The sequence below is a fragment of the Leptomonas pyrrhocoris genome, assembly GCF_001293395.1.
Source record: "Leptomonas pyrrhocoris isolate H10 chromosome Unknown, whole genome shotgun sequence".
Taxonomy (NCBI): domain Eukaryota; phylum Euglenozoa; class Kinetoplastea; order Trypanosomatida; family Trypanosomatidae; genus Leptomonas; species Leptomonas pyrrhocoris.
This window is the reverse complement of record NW_015438389.1, coordinates 201,437-213,119: the sequence shown is the minus strand read 5'-3', so window position 1 is coordinate 213,119 and position 11,683 is coordinate 201,437. Positions and strand designations below refer to the sequence as shown.

The window sequence follows — 11,683 nt, the reverse complement described above, 5'->3', positions numbered from 1 at the left end:
AGACTTGATGACTCGTGCTGAGTGAGCCCTTTGCAGTATGTGACGCGTGAAAAACACTGTCGGAGCTCCTCGTCTAACAAAACCGCGAGGGAGAGCGCTCTCCAGAACCCACACGTCGGGGGACGGAACTAGGGGAAAAGAAGACGAAGCGCCGCGACAGAGACCAGATACGTCTTACATCACGGAGAAGAGGTCATCGGCGTGCAGCAGCAGCGCGGTCTCGGGCCGCGGCGCCGTCGTCGTCGCCGGCGTTTCCGCATTCACCTTCGTAGCCTCTTCGTCTTTTACGGCTTCTGAGAACGCGTTTGCCGACGACGTGTCATCCCGTGTAGACGCAGACGTGTCGGCTGTCGCGGCTGCAGCTGCCCTTCTTCGTTCTCGAATCAACGCCTTCTGCGCCTCTAGTCGCTGCACAAAGTCGGCATCGACGCGCTCGGCCCCGTACGTGTCCCGCAGACATCGCAGGAGGGCGTTGATCTGCCGCGTGTGGAGTTCTTCGCTGCGGTACCACAGCGCTGAGAGGACGGTGGCCATGGCGGTTCGAAGAAGCGGCGCGGCAGAAGTGGACGTAATGGCTGTCGGTGCGGTGCTCGCTGCGTCACCGCAAGTGGCAGTGCTGCCTTCCACTTCTTCTTCCTCCATCTTCATCTCGTCGTGGCGAGGTGGACCCGTCGTCGTCGTCGCGGACGCGCGAGACAACCAACACATCGTCAAGCACAAGTCCACGAGCTGATCGATCGTCAGCAGCGAGCCGCACACGCGCCGCGTACAGGCTCGCTCGACGCAGGCGACGCCCACGTCGATATCTGCGAGATCGGCGCTGCTCAGGGCGAGGAGAAGAGTGGCGAACCATGGCCGAGGCACGACCTGCACCGACATCTTCACAGCGGGCGTCCACTGCGCACGCTGTGCGGCGATGCGCTGGATTTCTGCGCTTGTGAGGGTGCTGCCGTCGCGGTGGCTGTGTATTTCATCTGCTGCTGCTGTTGGTATTGCTGTTGAGGCGGATGCTGCTTCTTCCGTACTGGTGGTGGTCGCCGACAGTACCGCGGGATCCGGCAAGACGGCGTACATGGAGAGGAACGTGGTGCGGCACGCGTCGAAGGCGGCGTGCAGCAGAGCGAGCTCGCTCACGTCCACCAACGACAATGATGATGAAGAAGAGGAGGCGGTTGTTGCTGTGGTGGTGGCCGAACGCGGCGGAGACGTGGATGCTGGCACTGCTGCTGCTGCGGCGTTGATGGTGGTGTAGCGCTGTACGAGCGCAGGCAGCACGTGGACCACGTCGATCGGGTACAACTCCGCGTGACAGCGACGCAGCGCCAACAACATCCACGGCAGCATCGTGCTCGCCATCGTGTCTCCACCACCACTGCTGCCGCTGCTTCTTTGATGAACGAGAGCAGCGTTGTCGTCTTCTGTGTATGCATCCGCGCGGGTCTGCAGCGCCGCCGCCGCTGCGTCTGCACGCGCGCAGAGCGTGGCGACCACCACGGCGACCGCACTCGGCGAAAGGGTCTGCGTGATGCGCTGACCGAGCTGCGCCGCTCGACGCACCAACGCTTCCTGCGCCTCCTCCTCATCGTCCTCAACATCACCGACACGGCCGCTGGGGGGATCGGCGCCGTCTGCATGACGCAGCAGCTTCACCTCCTGCTCTTCGTGTGCTGCGCCTCCTCCGCTCTCGTCCGTGAGCTCCGTGACGGGCGAAGGCACAGCTGCTGCAGCAGTACTGCTAGAGCTGGGATTGAAGCTTCCGTGACGGGCTTCCCCAATCAGGGCCTCCCGCCGCACGCCGACCCACAGGTGGTGGACCAGGACCCTAAACAGCGCTCTGTCTCCTACGTCCAACGCGGCGAACGCGTTCAGCGCCGTGCACGTCTCGTCGAGCGAGAGCGTCGCCACCTGGTCCAGCACCCGCCCCCGCAGCAGCTCCCACACATCCCTGAAGACACTCGCCTGACCTTCCCGCTGGTGACGACGCATGAACTCCTCGGCGGTGGCGCTGAAGGGCAGCAGCAGGTCCCCCAGCGGCGCGGACTCCACCTGGCCCAGCAGCAGCCGGCACACCCGGGAGAAGTACGGGGGGAAGAACACGTTCGCGCGGCGCAGGGCGGACAGTACCGGCGGCAGCTGTCCCAGCGTGAGCGAAGCGCCGTCGTCGTCACCGCCGGCGCGTAGCAGCGCCACACCGATCTGACGGGTGATCGCCTGCTTCGCCAGCGCGCAGTTCATCTCAACGCGCGGATTGGCAGACAGAATTTCGAGCAGCACCGCACAACCCGCGCTGTCCACCCGCCGCACAACGTCCACGGCGGTAAAGCGGGAGTACCACCGCTGCACCGAGACGTCGTCGAGCGCTGCGGGGCGCAGCTGACGCACCACGGCAGCCATGCCTTTGACGAGATAGGCAGGGGCGACGGCGGAGGCGACCGATGAGAGGTGGTTGACGAGGGCAGACTGCGTAGACAGAGGAAGTTGATCGATCGGCGCAACACACAAGCCGGCAATAAAGGCGGATGGGTTCATGGAGCGCCCACGCCGGCGCAGCACCTGCAGCGCACGCGCGCGATCGTGGGCCGTGATGGTGAACGCCTCACCGGGCGACGCGTGCACGAGATTCGAGAGCGTCGATGATGTGTCGGACACCGCGTCAAGCGAGGCAGCACGCACGCCACCCTCCTCGGCGGGGATCATCACTTCTAGCCCGAGCAGCGCAGTCGCCGCAACGGACGCGTCGGTCAACGCCTCTGGTGCGTGGAGGACACGCCGCAGCAGCAGGCGGTGCAGGCGGTGATCGGGGATGAGAGAGTTACGGTGGAGGAGCGCCTTTAACGTGCGTTGTGTGTCGGGAAGCGGAAACGCACGCTCCAACAGTGCCTGCACATCGGTGGCGGACGTTACTGTAGTTGCTCCTGCGGTTGCTGATGAGGAGAGCTGCGAGGCCAACTGAGCAACGACGACGGTGGCCAGCGCGTCGTACGTCTCCGCCCAGCGTGGGCTGTTCACGTGCAGCAGCATGCGAAGGAGAGCGAGTAGCTGCGCCGGTGGTACATCCACCACCGCGGATGCATTGGAGTCCTGCAATGTAGAACCGAGGGTAGTCACCGCCGCGCCGCTAAGCTGGCGCACCTGTGCATAAACCTCCTCCACGAGCGCGTAGTAGTCCTCTTCCGCCACGTGCGCGAGCAGCTGCTCCTGTCGGCCACCGGCGTGCCGCGACAGCTGACGGGCTTGTCGCCGTCGCGATCGGGACGACGCGTGCGGCAGCGTCGACAGGGCGCGCAGCACCGCCGCGCAGTCCCCCCAGCTGACCTGCGCGGAGAGTTCAAACTGCATAGCCCACAGCGCGGTTAGGTGCTGCACCGCCTCACCGGAGACGGCGTAGTGGCGAAACGCAGAGGTGAGGTCAAGCAGCGCGTCGACACCAGGTTGCGTAGGGTCCGCAACGAGGGCAACACCACTGCTGCTATTGTTACTACTTTTAGTGTCATCAGCGTTTCCCGCCGCCTGCGCAGCCGCATTGGTGGTGTCCTTTTCGTGTGGGCTGGCTGTGTGATGCTGTGCGGCGACGGCGGTGGCGGTGCAGCGCAGCACGCGTGTCACCTCCGGCAGCAACGCGAGGTGAAAGAATCGGTGTAGCTGATGATGACCCGGCAGAGACGCCTTCCCCAGCAGACGCGCCATGGTAATCGCAGCGGCGCCGTGGAAGGCGCTGGGGAGTGCAGACGCCGGCGAAGCATTGCTTTCACTCCACCCTTCATCAAGCCGAAGTACCCATCGCTGCAGGACCGTGATCGTGCCGCCCACGGTGGGTGTCGGTGTCGAGCTGCTGCTGCTGCTGCGGCCGTGATGCTGCTTCTCCAACAAGTCTGCTATGACGGGTCCGAGCACGTCATCGGCGAGGGCTCCGCATTGGTAGAGACGGGTGAGCACCACGGCGACCACATCGGGTGAGAGAAGCGTGGCGAGGTTGCGTGTGTGCAGTGCGAGAGCGCGACGCACCGCCGTATAAGGTGCCTTCAACACGGACGGTGAAGGCGCGAGAGACAGCGCTGCCTTACTTCTACGCTGCTCACCGCCCACAGCCGCCGCTGCAGCACGTTCTCCCCCGCTGCCGTTGCTTCCTTCCGCGTAACTGGCGTCCGCAGAAAGCAGCGCACCGCCTGCCATTCCATCTGCTCTGTCACAAACCTCGTCAGACATCGTGTGGTCTTCACTTCCGCCTTCGCCTTCGCCGCCGCTGCTGCTGCTGTTGCTGTTCTCGCGAGGAAGCGCTTGGGCGTGCAGGAACGGCATGACGCGGTCCCACAGCGCAGCCACCACCGGTGGCGGCAGTGCAGCGACGTGACGACGACCATCGCAGCGGGTGGCGCTTCTGATGGAATCCAGATGCTGTGCGAGACTCTGCAGCGCCTCCGCTACCTCACTCAGGGGAATCGAAGGATGAAAGGACTGTTCAGCTGACGCGAGAGGCAGCTCGGACAGTGTCTCCAGCTGCTGTTGCTGCTGCTGCTGCTGTGCAAAAGCGAAGAGGAGAGGGAGGGCGGTCGTCTGCAGCTTCGCAAAGTTCGCCTGCGCAGCCGCACGTGCCACCTCTGCCGCGGCTATCTCTGTCCGTGACGTGTGGCCATGATGGTGGTGGGAGGGCGCTGGCAGGGAGAAGGCCACCGCGGAGGCCGGCATGGAGAGGGCTTCCAGCATCGTCGTAGCATCGAGAAGGGCCGCCGCCACGGTGCCGTTGTGCGGAACTACGAAGCTACCTTCCGACGATGCTGCTGCTGCTGTTGTTGTCGTTGGTATGCGTGCGATCGACTTGGAAGCATCGTCGAGGGCGGTGCTTTCCTTTCCCCATCCGCCGCCCTCCACAACAGGATCGGGAGAGCCCGTCAGAGCCTCAGATGAGGAACCCTGCCGCGTGTCGTGTAGCGACTGCTGCCTACGGCCGCGCCTTCGCTCGCAGTGTTTCGTCACTCCGCGGTGCCCAGCTCTTCCTTTGCCTCCAGCAGCGGCGGAAGATGACAACGACGGCGACAGGCCAGCAGGGACGAGCTCCACGGTGATGTTGTTCCCCAGGTCCAGTCGGAGCGGTCGCGATGAGCCGGCCGCGGAAGGTGCGGTGCGGGTCGCGGACGATGTCACGGCAGCTCGCTGGACCGAGTAAGAGGAGGCGGCGGCGGCTACACCGGCTGGATGAGGTGGGGGAGAAAGACGGAGACATCGACGAAGCCGTCGCAGCGACTGCGCCAGTCCAACGACTCGCACTCGCTGCGGTGGTGGCATTCTTCGTTCTTCTCTTTCGATGAGACAACGCGCGCCTGTGAAGGCTTGGAAAATGAAACGACTGGAATTCACGGGAGGCTTTAAGAAAAAACACGAGTCCGCACGCATATATACCGGCAAGGAGGAACAGAGAGGGAGAAAGGGGAGGGCAGGACAGCGGTAACGAGTAAAGGAAGCCGACAGAGCGAAGACGCCGCTGTTCTTCTCTTGCCTTCCCTTTATATATATACATATATCGAGAGGCAGTGCAGCGAGGAGGGGGGGGGGTGCACTCCAGCGTAAGTTGACATCTTAAGAAGTAGCGCTTTCACTTTGCCTACCCTTCACCGCTGCCGGCTCTGCCTGAAAGCACTGCGGAAAGACACGTATACAGAGATGTGCACACGAGTAGGCCACTTGTATTTGTATATATGTAAATGAAAAGTGAAGCAGCCCAACAAACGAAGCGAGCGAGCAGCGAATCCCTCCCAGAAAGATATCGCTTAGAGAAACAATGATAACAGGAAGAATAAAAGCAACCCCCGCCCCCCACGACGCGGGTCTGTGCCAGTCGGTCAATCTCCTGCTACGCCTCCCCCCGTCTCCCCGCTTCCCCGCTCCCCCTCCCACTGCACCAGAGCCGAGATGCGCGCCTCCGCGCCGCCAAAGCACTCCACATCCGCCATCTGCGATCCAGTCGCCCACTCGTGAACAAAATCTGCGTGCCCAGCTGCACAGAGCAGGTCAGCGAGACTCGCTGCAGCCGCTGCGCTGTCACCGCCCTCCGCTGCTGCGCTTGCCACAAGTCCATCCCCCCCATCACCACCACCGACGCCCTTCGCTTTCACCTTATTGTGGTTATGCGGGCCCAACGGAGGAAGGGCCACCTCCACCACCTGCCCCGACTCACCCGACGGAAGCATCAAAGAGGCTGTGCCGCGGCGCAGCTCTGTCCTCACCGCCTCCTCCGTCACCAGCAGTTCAATCAAACCGGCCACAAACGCAGTGGGGCTGACGCGCGCGGCGTCAACGCCCACCACCGGGCGCGGTCCGCACACGAGGCAGCGCCCGCCCACGTCCCCGCCCCCGGCCATCGGTGCGCCGATGCACCTATGCACATCCGTAAAGACCCCAGCTTCTGTCGCACCGTTGAAGAAAGCAAAGTTGTCCAGCTGCGGGGCACAGCCCGTTAGCCACTTCAGCGTCTCTGTCACCGCCTGACCGGCCACGTAGGCGTTCGTGAAGCCCACCGCCGGAACGACGTTCTTGATGACCCCGAGGGTGAAGAGGTCATCGATGGGTGGGCCGCCGATGCCGAACTTCACTTGACGTGCGCGGGCACGCTGCGCGATCCAGTGGACGTGCTCGGCGTTGTCGGGGTCCAGCGTCGTATCCTCGTCAGCCCTGCTGCTATCACTGCTCTCCTCATTCCGCGTCGCACCCTGCGCCTTGTGCCGTTGCCGTTCCCCTCCCTCTCCTCCTCTCTCCTCGGGCCATTCTTTCATTTGCGCGTACAGCACGCAGTGCTCCGGCGCACGCGGCACCGACTCCAACGTGCAGAGCGGCACCGTCTTGCGCGTTGTCCCGTTGTTGTAGAGGTACATCTCACACTCAATGCACGGCGTGGTGTTGTGGATGAGGTTGATGACACGACAGTGGCCTTCGAAGCCTTCAGTGCCGGTGTCGATGATCGGGGTAGCGCGCTCAATCACGTGCATGCCAACGCTTCGCACCACCCTGCCTCCCCGCGACGCCGATGTAGCCGCGGCCGCCTCCGCTGACCCCGACCCTGCTGGTGATGAGGTGGGCGTTGTGGATGGGGTGGCCAGAATGGTGCGCGTGGCGAGCTGAGCCATCTTACGGTTCACCCACCGCCGCGCCGGCACCGAGTCGACGGCGAGCAGCACCACATCGAACTTCTCGTAAAACTCATCCGACTGCGCTTCCAGCCGTCCGGCCACGGCGGTGACCGACACGCGTGGGCAACGCGCCATGACCGCCGCGGCCGCGACGGCGCTCTTCGCCTTTCCGATGTCCGCCTGCGTGAAGAGAAACTGGCGGTTCAGGTTGGACAGCTCGATGAAGTCCATGTCCAGCACCGTGAGGTGAGCGAAACCGCTAAGGGCGAGCAGGTGGAGCAGCTCACAGCCGATGCCGCCGGCACCAACAATGAGGGGCTCGACGAAGGACCAGTCTGTCAACGCGGGGTCGAAGTCGGGCGTGGCGAAGTGCGTGTCGGCCCCGGTGAGTACGTCGAAGGCGGTGCTGCTGGATGCCATTTTTCTTTTCTCTTTGGTTTTTGTAGAAGGCAAGAAAGGAAAAGAGAGACGAGGTGGTGGCAGCGCAAGTCGATAGAATGGAGTTGGCGCTTCTTGCTGATCAACACACGCGGTTGAAAGGGTAGCAAACAGAAAAACTAAGATAAAAAAATGTTTTTTTTTTTTATCTTGCTGAGATGCGGTCGAGTAGAGAACGCCGTAATGAAACCCCTTTCTCTCGTTCTATACTTCGGTTGCCTGTGTGTGTGTGTAAGTGTTAGCGGAGAAGAGAATGACAGTTGATGGAGAGGTGGGTAGCTTCAGGAGGACGCCATCTATCTGGCCGTGAGGTGAGGTGATACGTGTGCGCGCGAAAGAGAGCGGCAGAGGGAATCAGCAGCAGGAAGGGACTGCGACAATGAAGAATTCCACGCTGAAGTGGCACCGCTAGGCAGTCGTCAACGCGTCTCTCTGCGATACGCTACTCTCTGTGTTGTTAAGAAGCCTGAAAGAAACTCGGCCAGCGAGGGGGGGGGGGCATTCGAGCGCGCAATCCACGCGCGAGAGGACGAGAGAGAAGCAAGGCACCAAGCGCCGCTATTTCTTGTGGTTGCTTACCGTGTGCGCGTGCGGCGCGGACGGTTGGTTGACAAGAGAGGAAGAGAAGGGTGAAGCACGACTCAAAAAAAAATATGTAAATAAAAGAAATGAATACTGAAAGAAAGGCACCGAGGATTAAGAACAACAACAGCAGAGAAAGAAGAACTCAAAAAAAAAAAGGAGTAATAAGTTCTGCTGAAAGTGAGGTCGTTGCGTGTCATCAACAGACCTACCCGGACCTCGATACACACGCCCTGCGTCTCATCCGCTCTGTATCGTTCCTTCATATACATGCACCCACCCACACACACTCACACGGGCGAGTTCGCTAAGCAACGAAGCTAAACTTTATTTACGTATTTACGCTTTTACTCCTTCACGCGTCTCTCCTTCTCTACTTTTTGTGCTGAACGGCCCGTCCTACGCAGCATTCGTTTCTACCCTGTACGCGTGTGAGTGTGTGTACGTGTGCGCGCTGCCTTCTTAGGGTGCAACGCACACCCCTCCCACTGTATACACTCACGCATCAGAACATGCTGGTCACGGCCGTGACAGACGGCAGCTGCTCGCGCGCACCGCAGAAGCACTCCCGACTGAAAACAACCTTGCCCGGCCACTCCCCCCGCAGCGACATCTCGCGGTGATGCTGCGCGATCGCGCAGGGGGTGCAAAAGGCTGAGATCAGCGCATCGGCACCGCACTCCAACCACTGCACGCGCTGCAGCTCGGAGAGGCCAAGGCTTCGCGACGGCGCCGCCGCGGCGTCGGCAACGGTGGATTCTGTTGGAGCTGGCTGTGGTGGCGTCGCTTCTGCTGTTGCTGCCGCCGTGGTCGTCGACGGAGCCGCATCCGTTGAGAAGCGCTCGGGCTGCTCTGGTCGCGCTTTAGGCGTCGAGTCGGCTGCGACGCTTGACAGCGCCTCACCGGCTGTAGGGGTGACTACCGCTGCTGCTGCTGCGGCCACTGTGCTGCTGCGCGTTGAAGTGGAGGGGTTGAGCTGATTCGCCACCGCTGCGTTCTGTGCCCCTTCCCGCGGAGTCGCGGCGTCCGCGCCGGCCACCGTCACGTCACGTGCCGGGTGTGCGCCACCGTCGCCGTCGTTGCCGTCGCCGTTCTTGACGATGAACGGGTTACCACGAATCCCGTAGCGGCGGCGCACCTCACGGCGGATGACAAAGGTATGCAGCGCCAGCGCACTCCACGGGTAGAAGAGGGGGAACACCGCGTCTACCCAGAAGTTATCGATGACGAGGCAGTCAAAGCAGAAGCAGTCAACGCAGAATAAGCCCGCGATCATGGGCGCGAACATGCCTTGCTCCTCCCGATAAATTACGTTGAAGTGGGCACTGCTGACGCAGTAGCCGCAGACGAAGGCATCGATGGAGGCGAGCGGGTCCAGGTTGAGGCCAAACAGTCCTGTTTCCCAGTACGGAGACTCGTCAACGCGCTGCGAGTCTGCCGTTGCCGTTGCTGCGGCTGTAGCAGCAAGTCCCTGCTGAAGAGTCAGCTGTGGGTAGGGCATCATATACGGCTGCTGTTGCTGCTGGGAGTACAGTTGCGCCTGGTAGTTCATCGCCGTCGGAACAACCACTATCGGTGCCGGGGGAGTGTTTGGGGCGTACGGCGGAGAGCCGCCGTAGGCCGAGATCGGCTGAGCATAAGCCAGCGCGTAAGCCGGTGCGAAAACGTTGTACGGCGATGACGGCTGCTGCTGCTGCTGCTGCTGCGGCAGCGACGACGACATCTCCCGTTGCAGCCCACGCGCACGCAGCTCCTGAAAGGGTGAAAACACCGGCTTCGCAACGGAGTTGTAGGTAACGCCCGCCGTGTCGTCCGCACTGCCCTTGCCGGTTGCGTTCGTGCTGTGGCTGCTGTCCGCATCGTCCTTATTATTAAGGTGGCTGTTATTGTTGCTGACGGCGGGGGCTCCTGCACCGCCCGGCGGGGGTTGGCGGCGCCGCTCATCATCCAATTCCCGCTCGTCGGTCACCACGCCAGCCGCCGGGTACGGGGTGTGACGTGTCGCAGAAGGCGACGCCGACACCCGCTCGACCGTCGCCGCCGGTGGTGATGCCGCGGCATAACCGCTTGCGCTGGGACAGTTCGAATTTCCCTCAGGATACTGCCGCTGCTGCTGCTGCAGCGGATCGAGGCGACGCTCCGCGGATGGGTCGTCGCCGGGCGGGTGCGAGGGCTCGATGACGGCAGGCTGTTCACTGCCATCGCTTTGACGATAGGCGATGGGCACACCGTGCAGCTCGATGGGATTGCCGGCGCTGCTCGGCACCCCCGCTGCGGACTGCTGCGACGGTGGAATACTGCGAGGGACATCAGAGGAGGGCGAGGACGATGGATGCGCAGACATAAGCAAAAGCCAAAAAAAAAGAGGGACCAACCAGCGGAGCAGCGACACCTGCAGCTGTTAAGGAGAAAAGTATGAAATAGCGAAAGAGATGGGGAGAGACAGAGAGAGGGAGGAAGAGAGAGTTACGCTGCCGCAACTGTGCAATGCGCTGCTTTGAACGATATCTCACGTGTACACACACGGGCAAACACACTCAATGCAGTTGTGTGTGTGTGTGTGTGGTTGTAAAGGAGCGGTATAGTGAAAGATAAAATGAATGAAGTGAGAAGGGAGAAGGAAGACGAGACAGGCGGAGAGATGTCGTAGAACTCTGAAGGTGGCGTTGAGCGGCGTGTTTTATTATTATTTTTTTTTTAATAATTATTCTTCGCCGCACGTCCACCACGCTCTCTTCCTCCCCTCGATCTCCCAACGCCTTTCGAGGAGGAGGGAGTGGTGGTGGTGGTGGTGGGGAGGGCAAACGGAATTACCCAGCACAGCACGCAGCTGACAGGCTGGCGGGGGTGGCGCTTACGTATCGGGGACCGGCTAACACCCTCCCCTTCCCCCTTCTCTCGTTGAGTAACCCGGCGTCCAGCGAGGCACCGCCGAAGACGTGGCAAGACTCCTCGACGCACGTCTCTTTCCTCTTCCCCCCTTTTTTTCCCTGCTTTTATGCGAGCGGTGCACGCGGGATTTTACAACGTGGACACAAGCACCTGACAAAGCAAGAACAAGAAAAGAGGCAAAGAAGGAAAGGAATAGATATCGGCAAAAGCCGGCGGGTACGTTAAAAAAATAAAGTAGTAAAAAGGGCGTCCAAAAACGATACACACACACGCACACACACGCAAAGGGGTCGTCTGCTGAGAGATCGAAGTGGATCAGGCACCCCCCTCCCCGATTAACGACTGGATCACTCCCTTTGCTCTGTTCCGCGGCGCAAGAGACCATCCCACAAATGTGCACGTGTGTGTGTGTGTGTGTGCAGTACGTACTATTCAAGATGGAAAAAAAAAACTAGAGAGAGGCGGAAGAAAATAAATGAATGAATAATAACAACAGGAGACCACGTACACCAGTAATGTCGGAAGCACCACCGCCGGCGAAACCTTCAGCTATGTACTACCGCCTCATCTGAGAAACAGCAAAAGAAAAACAACAACAACAATAATAATAATACTAAGAGCATGTCAAGAGCAACGCAAGTAAATATAAG

The 11,683-nt window shown here is 61.1% G+C and overlaps 3 protein-coding genes across 7 annotated transcripts; all 3 read right to left on the bottom strand.

The window, feature by feature from the left end:
- Positions 1 to 174: 174 nt before the first annotated feature.
- On the bottom strand, positions 175 to 5,398 carry ABB37_09663 (hypothetical protein; the record flags this gene model as incomplete). 2 transcript variants are annotated; one of them, XM_015809277.1, is made up of 1 exon in its annotated part: positions 175 to 5,398. In XM_015809277.1, the coding sequence occupies exon 1, from the start codon at positions 4,702 to 4,704 to the stop codon at positions 175 to 177; it is 4,530 nt and encodes a 1,509-aa protein (XP_015652213.1). In that variant the 5' UTR covers positions 4,705 to 5,398. The 2 variants fall into 2 exon arrangements, with proteins under 2 accessions (XP_015652213.1, XP_015652214.1); XM_015809278.1 differs by having other exon boundaries at positions 175 to 5,363.
- Positions 5,399 to 5,837: 439 nt separating this feature from the next.
- On the bottom strand, positions 5,838 to 7,780 carry ABB37_09662 (putative mitochondrial ubiquitin activating enzyme; the record flags this gene model as incomplete). The annotated part of the gene is made up of 1 exon (XM_015809276.1): positions 5,838 to 7,780. Exon 1 carries the CDS (start codon positions 7,539 to 7,541, stop codon positions 5,838 to 5,840), a length of 1,704 nt encoding a protein of 567 aa, XP_015652212.1. The 5' UTR covers positions 7,542 to 7,780.
- An 866-nt stretch (positions 7,781 to 8,646) lies between these two features.
- On the bottom strand, positions 8,647 to 10,679 carry ABB37_09661 (hypothetical protein; the record flags this gene model as incomplete). Of its 4 annotated transcripts, none has more annotated exons than XM_015809272.1 (1): positions 8,647 to 10,679. In XM_015809272.1, exon 1 carries the CDS (start codon positions 10,483 to 10,485, stop codon positions 8,647 to 8,649), a length of 1,839 nt encoding a protein of 612 aa, XP_015652208.1. In that variant the 5' UTR covers positions 10,486 to 10,679. The 4 variants fall into 4 exon arrangements, with proteins under 4 accessions (XP_015652208.1, XP_015652209.1, XP_015652210.1 ...); XM_015809273.1 differs by having other exon boundaries at positions 8,647 to 10,651; XM_015809274.1 differs by having other exon boundaries at positions 8,647 to 10,638.
- Positions 10,680 to 11,683: the final 1,004 nt, after the last annotated feature.